This window comes from Vespa mandarinia, chromosome 6 (genome assembly GCF_050613455.1).
Source record: "Vespa mandarinia isolate Hongniang chromosome 6, ASM5061345v1, whole genome shotgun sequence".
Classification (NCBI taxonomy): domain Eukaryota; kingdom Metazoa; phylum Arthropoda; class Insecta; order Hymenoptera; family Vespidae; genus Vespa; species Vespa mandarinia.
In genome coordinates this window covers 8,052,501-8,072,500 of record NC_140815.1, presented here as the reverse complement: position 1 = coordinate 8,072,500, position 20,000 = coordinate 8,052,501, and the positions used below count along the sequence as shown (strand labels likewise).

Sequence of the window (20,000 nt, the reverse complement as noted above, 5' to 3'; positions counted from 1 at the left end):
TAGTGTATTTTAATAGTAGTGGAGGGTGGGGGACCGGGGAGGGATAGGGAAGGATGAAAAATGAATTGATACACGATTGCAATTTTATTAAACGAAAGTGCGATAACAACGTGCGTGCACAATACCGATAATCGATTGCGCATAACTGGTTTGTTTTTGTTTGTGGAATTTAGAGAAAAAAAAAGAAAAAAAAAAAAGAAAAAAAAGAAAAAGGAAGAAGAAGAGAGGAAGAAAAATAGGAGAAAAAGAATGGAAAAAAAAAAATAAATAAAAAGATAAAAAAGAGTTAACTGTTCTTGTTGCATAATTCATTGGGAGCGTGGACGGAGTAGGATGTGGAGGGTGGGCGGCGGGAGGGGAGAAAAGGAAAGAAAAAAAAAAATACAAAAAACAAGACGATTGCTTGATAAACCATCATATACTATTTATACTATTCGAGAATTTCGTAATAATAGCCAGCAACTTTTTTGTTTATCCTTTTAACGTGAAAACGAGGTTAAGTAAATCATTTTGTTGAATTCGCCTTTTAGCACAAGCTCGTAGGTACAGTTTCATTTTTGGCTTGGGTGGAACGCGTCAAAGAAAGTAGAAGAAATACAAGAAGAAGAAGAAGAAGAAGAAGAAGAAGAAGAAAAAGACGAAGAAAAATAAGCAACGAGACGAAACGGCAGATTTGGCCTTAGTTTCTCTTTCTCTTTTCATTTCTCTCTAAACCGAGAGTGACGAAAGATAAAAGACGTAAAAGCTTCCTTTCTCATTTGTATCTCTTGAAGAAACAAAGTGAAAGAACTACTGCTCTCTCTCTCTCTCTTTTTCTCTCTTTCTCTTTCTTTCTCTCTCTCTCTCTCTCTTTTTCTCTTTTTCTCTTTTTCTCTTTCTCTCATTCCGTATACTATTTAAACACGCTTTAAACTATTGTATAATGAACGAGTATCAAGTAGATTATAACCAGAGGTATACGAATTATTTTTTCTCTGTTTTGTTTTCCTTTATTTTTTCTTTTTTCTTTTCTTCTTTTTTTTTTTTGTTCTACTTTCAATCCTTTCGCTGTATTGTTATTTCAAAAATTTATTTCTCTTACTTATTTGTACATATAATATATGTATGTATGTATGTATGTATGTATGTATGTATGTATGTATGTATACATGTATATGAGTCGTTTTACAACAAGTCAAATCGATTAATTGCACTTTTTGAATTTGAAAAAAATTTAATCGTCAATACACTCGACGTAATCCTCACTATTTATAACCACAGAATGACAAAATATTTTTGACCATCTAATAAAAAAATAATTAATACCAATAATAACGATTAATCTAAGACTATTCCAATCTTAATAACTTTACGTGTCGTTGTATGAAATCGTAAACACGTCTGCATTTGTATATATTTTACAATACGTTTTTTTTTCTTTTTCTTTTTTTTTTTTTTTTTTTTTTGAAAATATATTTTACAAATAGAAATATTAAAAAGCAATTTATATATCATTCCATCAGATTTCTATACATATTTTTTTTCTTTCATGTATCGTTTCAGTCAATTTGACAAGCTAGAGGCTAATTCATAGATCGTTATAGATAGGTCGTATCAATGAAATTATTAATTAATAAAAATTAATTAATTCAAAGATCAAATGGTTTTCTAGATTTACGTAATTACGTAATGCAAATACGAATAAGGATTTGTTAATATTAGTGGCAAGCGAATTCCATTCATTGTTTCAATGACAATGAGAAACTCCTATCTATGTACTACATATACCATCACAAACAGATAGTTAATTTAATCTACGAGCCTTATTCTCTAATCTCTTTGATCGTTGATTGGGTCTTGATTAATTCTTCCCCCCTTCTCAACCATCCCCCCACCACCATATAGCTTTGCTTTGTGGAGTCACTAAAGCCTGTTTTATTACAAAAAAAAAAACAAAAAACAAAAAACAAAAAAAGCAAGTAATATATATATATATATATATTACTATATATATATATATATATATATATATATATATATATGTATATATATATAAAGAAATAACGAAGGACAAGTCAGAGATATCGAGTAATTAAAACGATTGTTGATATATATACCAGTGATACATTACGGATATTTATTTTCCAATCGTAATTATTAATTGTTCATAATATAAACAAATTCGTTTCCAATAACGTTTAATTACTCGTCCGCTGATCATTTTACCGATTATAAAATAATAATGTAATTAAGCATTACAATTCGCGCTTAATAAAGCGATAATATAATCCGTGCGAGCGGAGAATTCGAGAAATAAAGAAGAAAAAAAAAATAACTAAAAAAAAAAGAAAAAAGAAAAAAAAAAGTAAAATAAAATAAAAAAGAAAGAAAGGAAAAAATAATTACATCTCTATAACACAATTCTCAATTGCTAATCTCAATGTTCGAAAACAATTCCTTTGGAAATATCGGACATTAATTTGTAGTTATGATGGCTATCAAAAGAAGCTGGAGGATTGTAAAGTACGAAACGTTCGTTGAAATTGGTTAATGGCACTCGTCTGAGAGAAGGAAAAAAAGGGTGGGGGTGGGCTAATAGGAAAGAGGGAGAGAGAGAGAGAGAGAGAGAGAGAGAGAGAAAAAACTACTGGACAACGGGGTCAATGATCAAAGAAATTCCAACGACAGGAGGTCGAAGAACGGACGGAGAGAGGCAATGACGATGTCGAGGTATTCGTATAAAAGAGCGAGTGGAGTAAGAGAGAAAGAGAGATAATAAGTGAGAACGAGTGAGAAGGCAAGAAAAATAGAAAGAGAAAAAGAGAAAGAGAGAGAGAGCGAGAGAGAGAGAGAGAGAGAGAGAGAGAGAGAGAGAGAGAAAGGGAAAGAGAAGACGACGGCTGGTGTAACAATGTCGGTCTATCCGGGTTTGTTCTGCCCTACTTCGCCCCTTACGGGCCAGCTTTTGTTCACCGGTCGGACCGACGTTCTCTCGTTCGGTCCTCTTCGGATCAGATCAGATTACCGGCCACCGGGGCGCTTATAGTCGAGGAAATGCGGGTTTCCATTGCACCGAATTGGTGACGTAAGGGGATTCGGACCGCACGAAGGAGTGATGTGAACGAACTCGAAAGAGAAAAAGAGAAAGAGAAAAGAGGCCAATATATTTCCCGTTTATTCTTACAACGACCTTTTCTCTCTCTCTCTCTCTCTGTTTCTCTCTCTCTCTCTCTTTCTTTCTTTCTCTCTCTCTTTCACTCTTTTACTTACTCTCTTATCGATGTCTATACTTTATCGTCCACTTCTGTTCTCCCCTATCGTCTACGATGTCTGTCGTCGTGTGGTTCTCGAGAGGAAACCTTTCGACTACCCTTCTTGCCTTCGATTTCCTGACCCTTTCCTCCTGGCCCTTATCCTCCAACTCCTCTTACCGATCTTCTCGTTCTCTCTCTCTCTCTCTCTCTCTCTCTCTCTCTCTCTCTCTATCTGGCATCACTTCACTTCACTTCACTTCACTTCGCTTCACTTCGCTTCGCTTCGCTTCTACGTCTACGTCCAATGTCTACGTCTTTTCGAGAATGATACTACGGAGATACTAGCTATACGAACGTATGAGAACGACTAAGACATACGACGACTACGACGACCTCTAATTTTTCACGCGATGTGATTATTTATACGAGAAGGTGACGCGGTATAAATATATATGTATATATATGTATAGGCATTAATTTATCATTATATCGATTCACGGAGTAAGAGAGAATATATGTATGTACATACGTCGACGTTTATTTACTTTTTTTTGTTTTTTTTTTTTTTTTTATTTTTGTTTTTCCACGAAATAACACGCAACAGCATCTGAATAACGATGGATTTATTATAGTTATCATTATATTATATATGTAGATGTACGCTGAATGAGGAGATATTTTTGTTATCGTTTTTTTTTTTTTTTGTTTCATTCTTTCTCGTAGTAACATCGAAAACGTAACAATAATGAAAAGTAAAAATATTTTACGAACATCGGTATGATTGATATTAAAATACAAAATTAACTTTTACGAAAATGCACATATTTTTCTCTTTTAATCTTTTATCATTGATCGAGAAATACATGTTACTAGCCATTTTTTTTATTTTTTTTTTTTAATCTCCAAGGGATGATCTACAGAAGATATGAAAATAATGAAAAAAATGAAAATGAACGAGTTATGACATTTTCAAATCTTTCAGTCTATCAATGCCCACCCTCAAACAATGTTTCAATTATTCTTATACTTTTTCTATAAATATACAATCAATTACGTAACACAAATGACATATAAGATGTATCCTTGAAAATTATTTGCCGAAGGAATTGGAGTTAAAATGTAAAAAAAAAAGAAAGAAGAAAAAAGAAAAAAGAAGAAAAAAGAGAAAAGAACAGTAGTAAGAGAATAGTAAGAGAAGAGGGAGTAGGATGGAATGGGGGAAAAGTGGCTGGGGTTGGAAGGTTTGAAAAAAAAAAGAAGGACAGCTAAATCATAATAAATTATTTTTGTTCTTCTTACCTGTGACGATGACATTAATTTTTTTCACGAGAGGTGGATGAGTAGACACTTGACACTTGTACAGTCCTGAGTCCCTTGGCGAAGCATACAGGATTTGCAATCTCCAGTTACTTGGGTACCTGGGTACGATCAAAAGAAAGGAAAACTTCATTTCCTTTTCAGTCAAGTGAAAAAGAGAGGGAGAGAGAGAGAGAGAGAGAGAAAAAGAGAGAAACGACACAAGAAGATAGGGAGAGATTGGGGGTTGGGGTTGTCGTTGTGTGGTGGTTCGTTTATTACGAGACGATGCTGTTGTCGTCTCGCAAAGAATCGTCTTACCAGGACGTTTGATTTTCATGGGACATAAAATCGTTTATTTCGTTTGGCAAAATAGGATAGAAAGAGAGAGAGAGAGAGAGAAAGAATAAATTTCTCGTTTGCGTTTTAGAATGAAAAATAAATATAAAAGTCATGTATAATAATAAAAATTGCGTTTAATTCTTTCGGTAATTTCATTTTCCTGAGGATCTATTTTTTTTCTTTTCTTTTTATTTTTCATTTTTTTTTCTCTTTCTCTCTCTCTCTCTCTCTCTCTCTCTCTCTGTCTTTTCAGAAGGAAGAACGAAAAAGAAGGAATCAATGTAATCAGGATTAGGACGATCGAGATATATATATATATATATTTTTTTTTTTTCTTTTGTATAGTTAAAATGACTACGAGATAATCGAATTTACCGATAATGAAGGCTGATCCTTTGATCGACGCTATAAGGGATCCTGCCAACGGTTAAAAGTCGAAAGGAATCCTCGTCTTGTTGCACCCAAGTGACCTATAAACAAACAATCAGAAAAGATGCAGCAGATTAATCCTTTATTAGATTGAAATAATTTATTGGAAACGATTTGATTCGATTCGATGGTAATAATTTGAATTTGGCGTTTAATTCAAACGAGATAAAATGAGATAGTCCGTAGCTATCATTGAAAGTTCTAATGATTTGCTTTAACGATAAGAAACAAAAGAGAAAATTGTATTAAAGGATGAAAAAGAAAAAGAAAAATAATACAAATATAATGTAACCTTTGAACTTTGATATTATTTATTTATTTATTTTTTTTTTTTAATAGTTTATTACTATAAAGCAAAGACACGAGGAAATCCGTATAAAACACACACACACACACACACACACATACACATATACACACATACATACATACATATATACGCACAAAAGAACGAATGCTTTCTCACGGGTAGCATCAATCCAGGTTCAATTCTCAAACTTCGAGTTTATCAAACGTTCGCGAATAAAAGTCGAGTTTCCTACGGACGACCAAGGAGCCGTTAGTTACGAAAGTTAGTTCACAGCCGCGACATTAGTCTTCGACGTTCGTGCTACGAGAGAGTGTACGCGAGAGAGGTCAAAGTTTTCACTTCTTTGGAGAAAGGGCGGACGGGGTCGAGGGTGGATAAGGTAAGCAAGCAACTTCCTTGAGAATTTAACTCTGTCGTCTTTCAAGACTCGAATTTAGTCGAGTGATACATATCGCCAATTTCAAGGACTTTTCTCTTTCTCTCTCTCTCTCTCTCTCTCTCTCTCTCTAGTTTTTTTTTTCTTTTTTTTTTTATTAATTTATTTATTTTTATTTCATTTATTTATTGATTGATTTATTTATTTCTTTTTTAATAAGTCATTGACGAATGAAATCTCAGTAATAGTCTAAGTCAATACTTCGTATTGTCAATAGTAAGAGTCAATATGTTGACAGTTTGCAGTAGTACGAGTCAATGTTTCATGTTATCAGTAGTAAGAGTCAATGTTTAGTATTATCAATAGTACCGAGTCAATGTTTTATATTAATAGTAGTACGAGTCAATAGGTTATATAGGTATATACGGTATTAGCAGTAGTAGGAGTCAATATTTGATATAGTAGTATGAGTCAATGTTCGATATTATCAGTGTTATTACTCAATGTGTTATACATTAGCAATAGTACGAGTCAATGCTTCACATTGTCGGTAGTACGGGTTAATATTTGATATATATATATAGTAGTATACGACTAGTCAATGTTTGATATTATCAGCTGGTATTATTAATCAATACGTTATATATTAGTAGCGTTAAGAGTAATTGTTCGATATTAATGTTAGTATCAATCGTCATTCTTTCAGATTTACACAATTATAATCGTACGTTAAATCATTGATTCCTATTATTCCAAAGATAATTTATTTTCGAATGGTTTTTATAGAATACAAAAAAAAAAAAAATTATTTACAAAATTTCTTAATTTATTTTTTTTTTCATCTCCATAAGAAAACTTATTTGTATCATTTATCATTTGTATATTTAATTAATTCTTAATATATTCTTAAACACTTGTATCCTATATATATATATATATATATATATATATATATACAAACACACATTACAAATAGGATACAAATGTTTTGTATAAAAATAAAAAAAAAATATATATATATATATATATATATATATATATATATGTATATATATGTATACACGATAAACTAATTTTTCTTTACTACCAATCGGCCATTTTTGAAAGGCGATGTTTCGCAATAAAATTTGTCGTTCTCGAAGACGGTTTCGAGTCGTTTGCTATTCTTAAAACGTATCAATATATATATATATATATATATATATATATATATATATATATAGATTTATAGATCTATATCTATATATATTATGGATATCCAAGGTGGAATCGGAAGCACTCGTTTTCGTTCCTTGGCACGGCCGAACGCCACAATCGGTTTCACATTACGTATTCCGGAGAATATGAATCCCTGAGGAATTTCAAGCAACTTCGTACTCTACCTCTTGCCCACGAGAAAATCTATGAGAAAGAGAAAGAGGGACAAACAGAAAAGAGAGAGAGAGAGAGAACGATATGGGTGGGGTTTCTCAAACTCGAAAAAGAGACACTGAGAAGAGAGGCACCGATTGAAATGCGGAAAGTTTCTTGCTGACAAAACGTGCACCAGAGAAATATACCCGCAAAAAGTAAACGAAAAAGAAATGGAGAGAAGATTAACAAAGTGTTTGCAATTATGATCTCTCTCTCTCTCTCTCTCTCTCTCTCTGACTCATTTTAGTTACACTCCCTTCTACCTTTTTTTTCTATTTTATTATTATTATTATTATTATCATTTCCTTTTTCTCTCTTTCCCATTTAATTCGCTCATCCATAAAATTATTCTATTATTAACGCCCAATGATTTTCTCACGATAATACGTGAATGATTGTTTCATTGTAATTTATATTAAAAAAAAAAAAAAAAAAAAAAAAAAAAAAAAAAAAATAATAATAATAATAAAAATAAAATAAAAAGCAAAAAGAAAAGGAAACGGAAAAAGAAAAAACAAAAAAGAGATAAATGGATGAAGGAATAAAAAAAAAAGAAAAGAATCTCATTTCGCTAGCTCGTTCCTTTGTTGTTTGATTATTATTATTATTTTTTTTTTTTTTACTTCCTTTTTCTTTATTTGTTTCTTTTTTTATCTTTTTCTTTTTTTAACCAATCCCTCTCTCTCTCTCTCTCTCTCTCTTTTTTTTTTTCATTACATAAACGTTCTCTATGTACAAACCACTACGCATTCCCTCTTACACCGGTTTAACGAATGAAATCATTCGGTATTCGTGGTTAGATTCTGGAAACGGGCAACCCGGTAGATTAGTTCCGTTGTTCTTTCCCGTTTCGATTAAGGCTAATCACGATCGAAGCCGAAAACGTTCGTATCCACGTATCCAACGTAGATTTGCGATTTGCATCACAGAGAGAGAGAGAGAGAGAGAGAGAGAGAGAGAGAGAGAGAACGAAAACGCGTGTACCTCGATCGATTCGCAGTAGAACCATTTAATCTGATAACGGCAAATGGTATACATAAACTCCGATATTGGAGAGCTTAGCTGATGGATTTACTTTTGGTAATAAGCTTTCGATATTTAAGCGTTAGATTATTTTTTTTTCTTTTTTCTTTTTTCTTTTTTCTTTTTTTCTTTCCTTCCTTTTTTATTTCTTTCTCCTTTGTTTTTAGTTCCGTTTTTATCCATCTAATAACGATCAAATATTTTCACCCAGTGAAATATACACATTTCAATCAAAAATCGTGTAAAATGTTATGAAAATGTTATCATCGTTATTATACTCGTATTATTTTATTTCACGTAATAGCGGAAAGGAAAAGAAAAAAAAAATAAAAATAAAAAAAAAAAAAAAATAAAAAAAAAAGAATAAAAAAAGAACGTTTGGATTCTGACTGCAATTAACAGATAAAAAAGAAAGTTTTTGTTCGTTCTATAATAAGTTAATAAAGATTTATTTTAATAATTCTTACCTTTTTATCACCAAGCAAGCCTATCTTGCAATCAAGGCCAACGGTGCTGCCAATTCTTGCAGTTACGTTGATCTCTCGATCGCCATCGACGAAGTACGGTCCAAATTTTCCAATGGCACTGTCAACGCTCGGCAAAACAAATTTTCCACCTAACAAAGTCTTTTGCGTGCTAGTAATAATCGATTGACGACGACTATTACTATTGCTATTACTATTACTATTATTATTATTATTATTATTATTATTATTATTATTATTATTATTATTGTTATTATTATTATTATTATTATGACCGTCGTTGTTCCTTTCGAGTTCGGTTTTAACCGATGGTTTGATCTCGTAAAACGCTTTCGTTGATTTCTCATTACCGGATAACTCGTTCATTAATCTCGAACGATCCTTTCTCGTTTCCGGTATCATTTTTAATGGATCCTCAATTTTGATATTATCGATATCATGATTATTCTTACGAACAGATTTAACAATTGATTCTAAGGAACTATCACGTTCCTTCTCATCGCCATTTAACTCTTCAAACATTTCTGGCTTTGGTACTTGAAAGGATATCGCTCTTATGTCATTGAAATCCTTTAGCTCGATCGATTCGGTAGAACGAAGATATTGCGACGGGGAATCATCATCGATCGAACGTATACTGGATGATATATAATGTCCACGATCAATATTTTTATCGTGTTCGTTCTCGTATCGTAACTTTAATCGAGAAGATCGATGAAGATCGTTCGATCTGACGTTACTCGAAGAGAAGGACGAGGAGGAAGAAGATGACGATGACTCGACGTCAATTTTGCCACTGTTGTTGTTATTGTTACTGATGTTGATGTTGATGATATTACTACTATTACTACTACTACTACTATTGCTATTACTATTACTATTACTATTACTGTTGCTCCTACTACTCGTCGAGGGATCCTGTTGAGGTACTTCCAAATAAGTAGCCTTCACTGTAACACTGTTTTCCAATTGGCTTTCGAATAGGCTCGTACTATCAGCTAACATCGAGAAATCCCTGGACGTAGTAACATCGATCGATATCCTTTGATGGGATCTCGATGGAACAATCGTCACCGTTGAATCATCCTTAGGATCATCCTGAATCCTTGATATATCTTGATCAATTTTCATTTTACTTTGATCCCTCTGATATTGTTGCTCTGTTTCCTCGTAATCGAGAAACTCGATTCTATCTATTTCCTTTCCGATTGTCCTTTTCTCATTAGTATTATTATTTCTATTCGATCGTTCTATCATAGTTGTCGTCATCGTCGATGCCGATAATAACGTCGTAACATCAGATTTTCTCTTTATCTTTGAATAAGACAAATCTATCGTAGAATTAACGTTGATCTTATCAACGTGCCAAACCTCCTCCTCCTCCTTCACTTCCTCTTTATTTTTATTGTTACTGTTACCGCTGCTACTGCTACTATTATTATTGTTATTGTTGTTGTTATTGTTGCTGCTGCCGCTGTTGTTGTTGCTGTTGTTGTTGTTGTTATTATTATTATTATTATTATTATTATTATTATTATTATTATTATTATTATTATTATTATTATTATTGTTGTTGTTGTTTGTGTTGTTATTCCTCGTACTTCTCTCGTTATCCGGAAAGTGTCGATGATCCTCCTCCGTGTTCCTGCCTCCAGGATGATTGATATCAAGCCCGATGGCGCCACCGTTCTCGGCTTCTACAAACAGAAAGAGAGACAGAGAGAGATATCGAAGTAAACAGCTATATTATTCTTCCAAGCTTAAATTCGTATTGCTTCCTGGGAATGGCTAGTGACCGAAAAGAGAGAGAAAGAGAGACAGAGAGAGACAGAGAGAGAGAGAGAGAGAGAGAGAGATTGAAAGGAGTAATCGTCGAGAATGAGAGGATGAAGACCATGGCTCGTCCGTCATGTCAGTTCGTTCGACGTGCTCACCGAAAAAGGTCTCTAGTACCGAGGATCTTTATGTCTGTTCGTGATCGAAGTCGTTGCTCGGGGGGTGGAAGAGCAGAGAGGATGAGAAATGATGGATTTGGTAATACTACTCCTCGTTTTCTTGCTAGTTCACTTTTTTACCCTTGTCTCTCATCCTCACCCTATCTCACGCCCTCTCATTCCTAGCAACGAAATTTGTCGGATACGATTATGGCCAAGGGCTATTCTTTCTCACCAATTCGAACGATTCGACCAACGATAAACATTCAAATATATTTCTTTTTATTGTCTATTTATAGGTATTTTGACGTATACGTATGTACGTATGTGTGTGTGTGTGTGTATATATATATGTATATATATATATATATATATATATATATATATATATATATATATATAAGTAAAAAGTATCGCACGAGATAGATGAAAATTGTGTTTCACCGGGATTATTATGAGATTTAGTGATTCTTTTTTCGGATAATATTGTGACAGGTCAATTTTGCTTTTTGCCTAAGGGTGACTAGGTCAATTGTCACAAATTTATCCATTTCGAGCTAACACAACATCCTAAGATAAATTCCACCTCAAGAATCTTGGATGGAAACGGTGAATGGGGGAGGGAGGGGGGAGAGGCGGAGGGGATCATTTGTGGTGTATCATTTGAAAAGTCTTTTAATTATCTTTACCATGATCCTACTTTTTTCTTCTCTCTTTTCTTTTTTTTTCTTTTTTTTAATTTTGAGTAAAAAAAAGTAATTTTTTTTCTCCTTAAGGCTCTACATACATATATATATATATATATATTTTTTTTTTCTTTTCTTTTCTCCTGTGATTTCTGTTTAGATTCACTTTTTTTTTTTTTTTTTTATCATCTAAACAAGATAAAAATAATCCAAGAAATATCGAATATAGTATTGGCAAGTAAGAAGAGAATATAAAAAGTGAGGAAAAAAAGCAAAGGAGTTTTTATAGCTCGGCTTTTTCCCCGTTCGAATATTTTACCTCTCTTTCTTCGAGGAAAAAACGAAGAAAGAAAAAAGAAAAATATGAAAGAGAGAGAGAGAGAGAGAGAGAAAGAGAAAGAGAGAGAGAGAGAGAGAGAGAGAGAGAGAGAAAAGGAAAAAAAAGAAAGAAAAAAAGAAAGAAAGAAAAAAAAAGAAAACAGAGAAAGAAAAAAAAGAAGCAATAGACCAAAAGGTATTTCACGTAAAGGTATTTCGATTTATTTCTCAAACGGCTGGAAATTTCGATATCTGGATGCGAGAACGGTGGTGGTACACGGATTTACTGCGGCAACCCCATAACTGAACGAGGGGTTGAGGTTGGGGTTTGGGTTTGGCGGGAAGAGAAGGAGGAGTAGAAGGAGGAGGCGGGAAGGGGGTGTGAGCGACCTTTCATCGTCTTGCAAATGTACCCATCGAGAGTTTTGCGAGAGACGAGAATAAATCTTTCGTGTAATAGTGGCGCTCACCTATTTCATCGTTCTATACAATACTATTCTACTAATACCTTCTACGTTGTACTATATTTCCTTTCTGTGTTGCACGTTTCGAGATATAATCGAAATGCGATTGCACGACTATTCCAAGAACGAAATGCATTGTACCATTTCGGTATATACGTGTGTGCGTGTGTGTGTGTACGTGCGCGTATACATATATATATATATATAAAATGTCATCCCCGAAGTGTTCGTTGTCGATTTTCGACAAAACGTCATATTATTCCAAGCGTAAACACTCTTGTATTCAAATTCAATGACCTTAACTATTTTTAGAATATTTTTGGATATCAACTACCACCGGTAAGGTCGGTTGGTCTTTTAAAGAAAGCTGTTTGCATTTCACTGGATGTAGTTAGCTAGCTAGCTAGCTAGCTAACTCCTCTCCCCTCATTCTCTCTCTCTCTCTCTCTCTCTCTCTCTCTCTCTCTCTCCTTTCTTTACTGATAAAGGGTAGAAAGAAGAAAATATGAGAATAAGAGAGAATCTCACGAACCGTACAGAGATTTTCTACATAGCCGGAGGAAGAAATGTTTGTTCAACTTTTCAAACGTTTAAAAGAAGAAGTAAAAGAAGAAGAAGAAGAAGAAGAAAAGGAAGGAAAGAAAGAGAGGAAGAGAGAAAAAGAAAAAAGAAAAAAAAAAGAAAAGAAAGAAAGAAAGAAAGAAAGAGAGAGAGAGAGAGAGAGAGAGAGAGATGAACTTGGCAACGGGGAATAATTTAAAACAACAAGAGGAGGGGTTACTCTCCCTCCTCCCTTCTCCCCCCCCCTCCTCTGATCCACCCCTCTATAAATGCACCTTTGTACGCTCTAGATATTTAAGGTTTCAATCGCGATTGAAGTTACCATGGAAGAAGCCAAGATAAGAAAATGAATGACGAAACTTTTGTCCGAATCTTTCTTCCATCTCCCTCTCTTTCTCTCTTTCTCTCTTTCCCTCTCTCTCTCTCTCTCTCTCTCTCTCAACTTTCCTCTCTACCCCTTTTCTTTTTCTACCCTTCACTTGGTACCAACATAGACGCAAACCCTTACAAGCACTGGTACGATTGTCTATGTCGTATGTCTCTCGGCGGCGAGCTAAAGAATGGTTTCCGCTCCAAATACTTCCTATTCGAAGTGAAAAACGGATAAATAGAATTAAAAGGCGATTTATAACGCGAAAATATAAGACATTGGAAATATCCTATCGTTCTTTTACTTTATCTCCTCTCTTTTTTTTTTTTTTTTTTATCTGTATTACGCGTGTGCGTGTACGCGTGTATTGCATGCGTGCATGCATGCATGCGTGTTTATCGTTTCATCGAAAATATTCCGATGAACTATTCTACGTGATTCTCTATAATTTTACGATCGATACATTTGTAAATTCTTCTTTCATTTTTTTTTCTTTCTTTTTTTTTTTTTTTATTTTATCGACAAAATGAAACGACGACGTAAATTATTAATCACGAATTATATCTTTTAATTGTATGACAAATAAAAGAGAAGAATTATGGACTTTAAAGAGGAAAATATTGTTAGATGATATTATTATTATTATTATTATTATTATTATTATTATTATTATTATTATTATTATTATTGTTATTAATATTGAAATGAATTTATTTTTTATTATTGTGATCGTTCTCATCGTAAATATTCAATAAATCATTCTTAATGTGTTCTACTATTTTATAATCAATCCATTTGTTTCTTACTTTATGACGAATAATTAATTCAAGCGAATTGTCGCTTTCAATTGTACGCTTAACAAAAAAAAAAAAAGAAAAAAAAAAAAAGAAACAAAAAGAGAGAGAGAGAGGAAAGAAAATAAAAAAAAAGAGAGAAATAAAAAGAGAGGAAAATTAGAAAATTAGATTTTATATAAAGAAGAAAATATGGATCAGAGGATATCATTATCTGGTTGATATTAAACGAAGCTTAGATTATTATTTCCTACTCGTTAGTAAATATAAATTTTCTTATCCGTTGTCTGTTTAACATTATTAAATCTACGTCCTATATACATATTTTACACACCTGAGGATTACATATGTATGTATATCAGATACGCTTTAATACCCAGGTACGTGCATGTTCCCGATCGCTTATTACGTACCAGCTCTCCTATTTTCAAGAGATAAATATTTATTCGTCTTTCGAGCTTGTAAAACATTACTCTCACAACTATCGCTATTACTATCACTACTACTACTACGACTACTCTTCCATTAATACTACTACTGTTAATATTAATATAACTACTACTACTACTACTACTACTACTACTACTACTGTTACTATTACTACTATTAATATCATCGTCGTTTCTTTACTCTTTCATTAACTATACAAACGAATTTAAATTGGCCATATATGACAAATAATATATATGTATTTGTATATGTATATATGCATCTATATGTTTATGTAAAGAAAATTTTTTCATGTATTTTCGTATGTTTTCGATGAACGAGTCAAAAGTTTTTTAATGGCTTTCTCTCTCTCTCTCTCTCTCTCTCTCTCTCTCTCTCTCTCTTTCTCTATTTCTCGAAAAATTATTGTCGAAAAGTAAATAAATATATGTAAGTATATAGATATGTATATAGAAAATGAATAATCAAAAGATAAATAAGATTTTTTTATTCGTCATCTCAATATTATCATACCCGTTCATTTTCTCTAAAAATAAAATGATAATAATTACATAGAAATTTGATAACTATTGTATATATATGGGGAGTAGAAAAAAAAATGTAAATCGATTATTACGGATGATATCAAACGTTAAAAGTAATTATGTGGAACTTCATCAAAAGGTTTTTTTTTCTTTTTATCGAATTACAAGTGTGCCATATTTATGCCATTATAAATTATAATTACTATCCTTTCGTTTGTATTTACAATATGATAATTATTATATTTACGTATATATATATATATATGTATATATGGACATACGTTATATGAAAATGAGTTTACGATAGAATTTTGTATTATGGAAAATATAAAATGTTAATATTAATGTTAAATTAATTATGTGAAATTTATCAAAGATTTTGATTGAAAATTCGAGTATGTTTTTAGGTTATAGAAAATTTATATATATATATATACATATATATATATATATAATATATTTATATAAGATATTCTTAAGATCTAAGTCGACGAATATGTTTATACAACATATTCGATATATCTACATATATAAGCTTATATCAAAGTGTATCTAAGTGCATATATATGCATGTATGCAAGTGATGCGTATAGAGAAAGCCTTTCTCCATCGTGTTTCGACAAAATAGGTGGTGAGATACGTTCTACGTGACTCGGTTTATTGTTTAGTTTAGTTGATTCGAGTGGAAAATGCTGCTACTGCTACTGCTACTGCTACTGCTACTGCTACTGCTACTGCTACTGCTACTGCTACTGCTACTGCTACTGCTACTGCTACTGCACCGAGGAATACAAAATGAAATATGGACTTTTACAAGGACCTGTCGCAACCCTCATATATTCGAGACTTTCATGCTTCGTTGCTTCATCGATCACAATATTTCTTATCTTTATATATATATATATATATATATATATATATATATATATAGTGGGGAGCATAAGTATTAGTGAAATAAAAATATCCTAATAAAATATATTTCTAATGTACGAGGGATACTTAAGTTGATAAATTATTAAGTAAAAAAGAATAAAAAAAAAAAAAAAAAGAAAAAGAGAAAAGAAAAGAAATAAAAAGAAATTATTTCAACGTGTAAATAAAAAAAAAAAAAAAAAAAAAATAAGAAGTTAAGAAAATTTTTGGAGATCGTTCAAACTGTATTCCATCAAAAAAGAAAATGTAAGATTCCCTTGATACGAAGGATCGTCGAAGATCGTCTCGGGGATTTTGTCTGGTTGTCGACACCGTTCGTTGACTCACTGATAAATAGCAACATATTTGGCAACTACCATAGCTATTTACGCGAGTAGATGCCATTGGCGCTGTCTGGATTTTAACGTTTCACCGACGAAAAGTTATGACTTTCTGCAAGATGATCGAGCCAAGGATTTCTCAGTTCCACCTCCATTCGTTGTATCTATCGAAACGCGGAAGTGACTTTCGTATATATACATACATACATATATATATATATATATATATATATATATATATATATATTATATATGTATGTGTCTGATGGCTGTATCTTTTATCGTAAAGCATCCATTGCGATTTTCTTTATTCGATATTTGATGGATCATTACACATTGATCTTTCAAAAACGAATGAATAAATTGGATTCATTAAGATTTGATATATGCGCAATGATCGTTGCAATACAAATTTATAATTATCGATATTAAAAAGTAAATTAAAAATAAATTGAGTTTCAATGATTCATGGATCGTCAGAGTATCATCGAAAAGAAAAAAAAAAAAAAAAGAAAAAAAAAAAAAGAAAAAATTAGAAATATCCTTCTCTAAATTAGATTCGTTAAAATTCGATATATCCAACGATTGTTGCAATTCTAATTTTAAATTAGATTAAATTCGTGCGCACTACATGTTTAAAATTTATGGAATCGTTATAGGATCCTTTAAAAAGAAAAAAGAAAAAAAAAAAAAAACAAAAAAAATAAAAGCTTGAAACATCTTCTCGAAATTAGATTCATCAAAATTTGATATATCCAATATTATATTACAATCAAATATGATATTACAAGTAATTAAATTAAATTTGTAAATCAGATATCTAAAATGTATAGATCGTCGTAAGATTTTTTTTTTTTTTAAATAAGTCAAAATCAATTCGAAGAAGATGTTCATTAAAATGAAATATATCCAATAATTATTGAGATGAAATATAAAATTCTCAATATTACGTTGAAGCACGTAAACTGACAAACTAAATATCTAAAATATTATCTAAAACTAATGGATCAATAAATAATTTTTTCGATCGAATTATGTTCATTAAAATTTGATATAAACAGTATAATAATTTCAAACAAATTCAAATAATTCTTAATATTACGAACTTAGTTAAATAAAAATCGTACGATTTAAAACAACGAATGATATTAATTAGGATCAATAAAATTCTAATATTTTATTTGAAAGAAACGCAATGTAACAAATACATGCATATATGTACGATCATATGAAAGAGATCACGTACATATGTGGATGAATTTTAGCAAATATATGTAAATGAAACATATATATATATATATATACATAAATGCACACACACACAGAAAAAGATAGACGAACGCACAAACGTACAAACAAATAACAAACACACACACACACACGCGCGCGCGCGTACAAATATACGTACATAAATAATCTAATAGCACGAATAGAATTCAATCGGAAATTACCATATAGGATCAAAAGCGTTTCTGGTTAGTATTGTTATGGCTCTCAAAGGAACGAGAATTATCGTTATCGTCCTTTATCTAATATTTATCATGTCCTTTGGATATACCATTGAAATCCGATTAATCTACGAGCACACGAGTTACGAAATGTTAACGATTGACCGCAGAGATTATTATTTATCGATACGATACGAGACCACAGTGTTTCTACGAATGATACGCACTAGACACGCGAATAAATAATAATAATATTAATAATCATTACGATGAAAGGGGACAAAAAGAATGAAAGGACGTTAAAAGGACACGAACGATAACAAGGATGACGAATAAAACGACGACTTTAGGCATCGAGTAAATTATTTATATTGCTTTGCGTTAAACAGAATGAAAGAGAGAGAAAAAGAGAGAGAGAGAGAGAGGGGAGCAAGTTGGAAATGGAAGGAGTGGGGAATAGACGAATCATCGTCGTCGTCGATTTTAGTCGTCCCAAAAGAAAAACAGAAGATAATTATTGTCGGCAGTATTCGGTGAAACGTCGAAGGATACACACATATATACAACAGGACACGTTCCTTGCGAACACACATAGGACGACTCTTCTCGATCGATCGTTTTGTTCAGAGAGCTCCGTGTGCTCCTATAATTTCGTTTTGTTCGACCGTCGAAAGTTTGCCAAGTATAGTTACCTATCTCTAACTATATTCCATAGGGAGAAGGAGACGTAAGAGTAGATCGAAACATTAGAGAGAAAGAGAGAGAGAGAGAGAGAGAGAGAGAGAGAGACAGACGCTTGCACACATACATATACATGGAAGAAAACCATCTTGGATTGCTTTCTTCGTATTCGAAAAATATCCGAAGAGATATATCTGCGTTGAATTTCTAACCCTCCTCTTCTTACGTCTCGTCTTGAGACGTTACTTGATAATGGTAAAGTTATATATATATATATATATATATATATATGTATATATGTACAATAGTACGTGTGTATATATCTTATGTATCTAAGCATTTTATATATAGATATGTACGTATTTGTATGTCCGGTAATATGGTACACGTTAGTTCGCGTGAGTCACGAAATCTCGTCGTTATGTAATCATATCGAAATGATAATGATCTTTCACCGATGATGCGAATACAACGTTCTACATAACGGAGATTTTTATTTTTATGCTTTCTTTTTTCTTTCGTTTCGTTTTGTTTTCTTTTTCTTTTTCTTTCAATCATCGAAAGCGAGTATTGTATAATAATACCAACATTAACGTGCTTATATTGGATATATAGAACTAAGTAGTAAGTACTAGTTATTTACTTGTTTATTTTCTTTTTATATATATATATATGTTATCTTATTTATTTATTTATTTATTTATCAATTTTATTTCTTTACTCTTCCTATTCTGATCCCGTAATTACGATGATTGACAAATTAATTAATTAAAATCTTTCGTATAGATTTTTGACGTCAGTGTATCATAGAATAGACAAGTAAAATATATTTGGATATAAATATGGAAGATATTTTTTCTCTTTCTTTTTTTTCTTTTTTTTTTTTCTTTCTTTTTTTTTGTCCCCATCTCTTCCACCGTCCGTCCACCCTTTAAATTCACGACCATTCTCAAGATATCAAAGTGTATAAAATAAACTGAGATAAGAGTAAAACTGAGAGAAATTTAACATAGGGGATGATACATAGAGCTTAGTTATATATATATATATATATATATATATATATATCTATGTATCTATGTTACATACGTATATCGGTGTAGTGGTATTACTTTCGAAATCTCGGACGATGTAAATGAACGCGAAGATGAGGTACTGTGAAGTTAAAAGGAGAATGAGAAGGAACGAATTACAAGCGTTAGTCGTTACCTAGTACGAAGAATTAGGTTGCTCAGAGAAATGGGAGAAAAAGACAGAGAGAAAGAGAAAGAGAAAGAGAGAGAGAGAGAGAGAGAGAGAGATGCAGAGAAATAAAGAGACAAAGAAATAAAGATAGAGAGATAGATAGAGAATGGTTCGTAGATAGCCTCGATTCTAAACTATATATATATATATAGGGTTGAAATTCTCTCGGAATTGCTTTAAATGACGAAAATGGACAGTACGACGGAGAAAATGAGACTAGTTAAATTGTACGATGGGAGGGGGGAGGGGGAAAGGGAATATATTGGAGTAAAATACTTTTCTGCATGTTTCAACTAACTCTTTCCTCTATTCTTTTTTTTTTCTCTTCTCTATCTCTATCTCTATCTCTCTCATCTTTCACGTCA

General features: G+C 32.0%; 1 protein-coding gene across 1 annotated transcript in view; it reads right to left on the bottom strand.

Moving 5' to 3' along the window:
• The window catches only part of LOC118440766 (uncharacterized), a 260,945-nt gene that overhangs the window by 41,723 nt on the left and 199,222 nt on the right, over positions 1-20,000 (bottom strand). The window contains exons 5-7 of the mRNA XM_085657910.1: positions 8,890-10,604; positions 5,247-5,341; positions 4,533-4,651 (exon numbers count right to left, since the gene is read on the bottom strand). Coding sequence (XP_085514036.1) covers positions 4,533-4,651; positions 5,247-5,341; positions 8,890-10,604 — 1,929 coding nt within the window. The remainder of the gene's footprint in view (positions 1-4,532; positions 4,652-5,246; positions 5,342-8,889; positions 10,605-20,000) is intronic.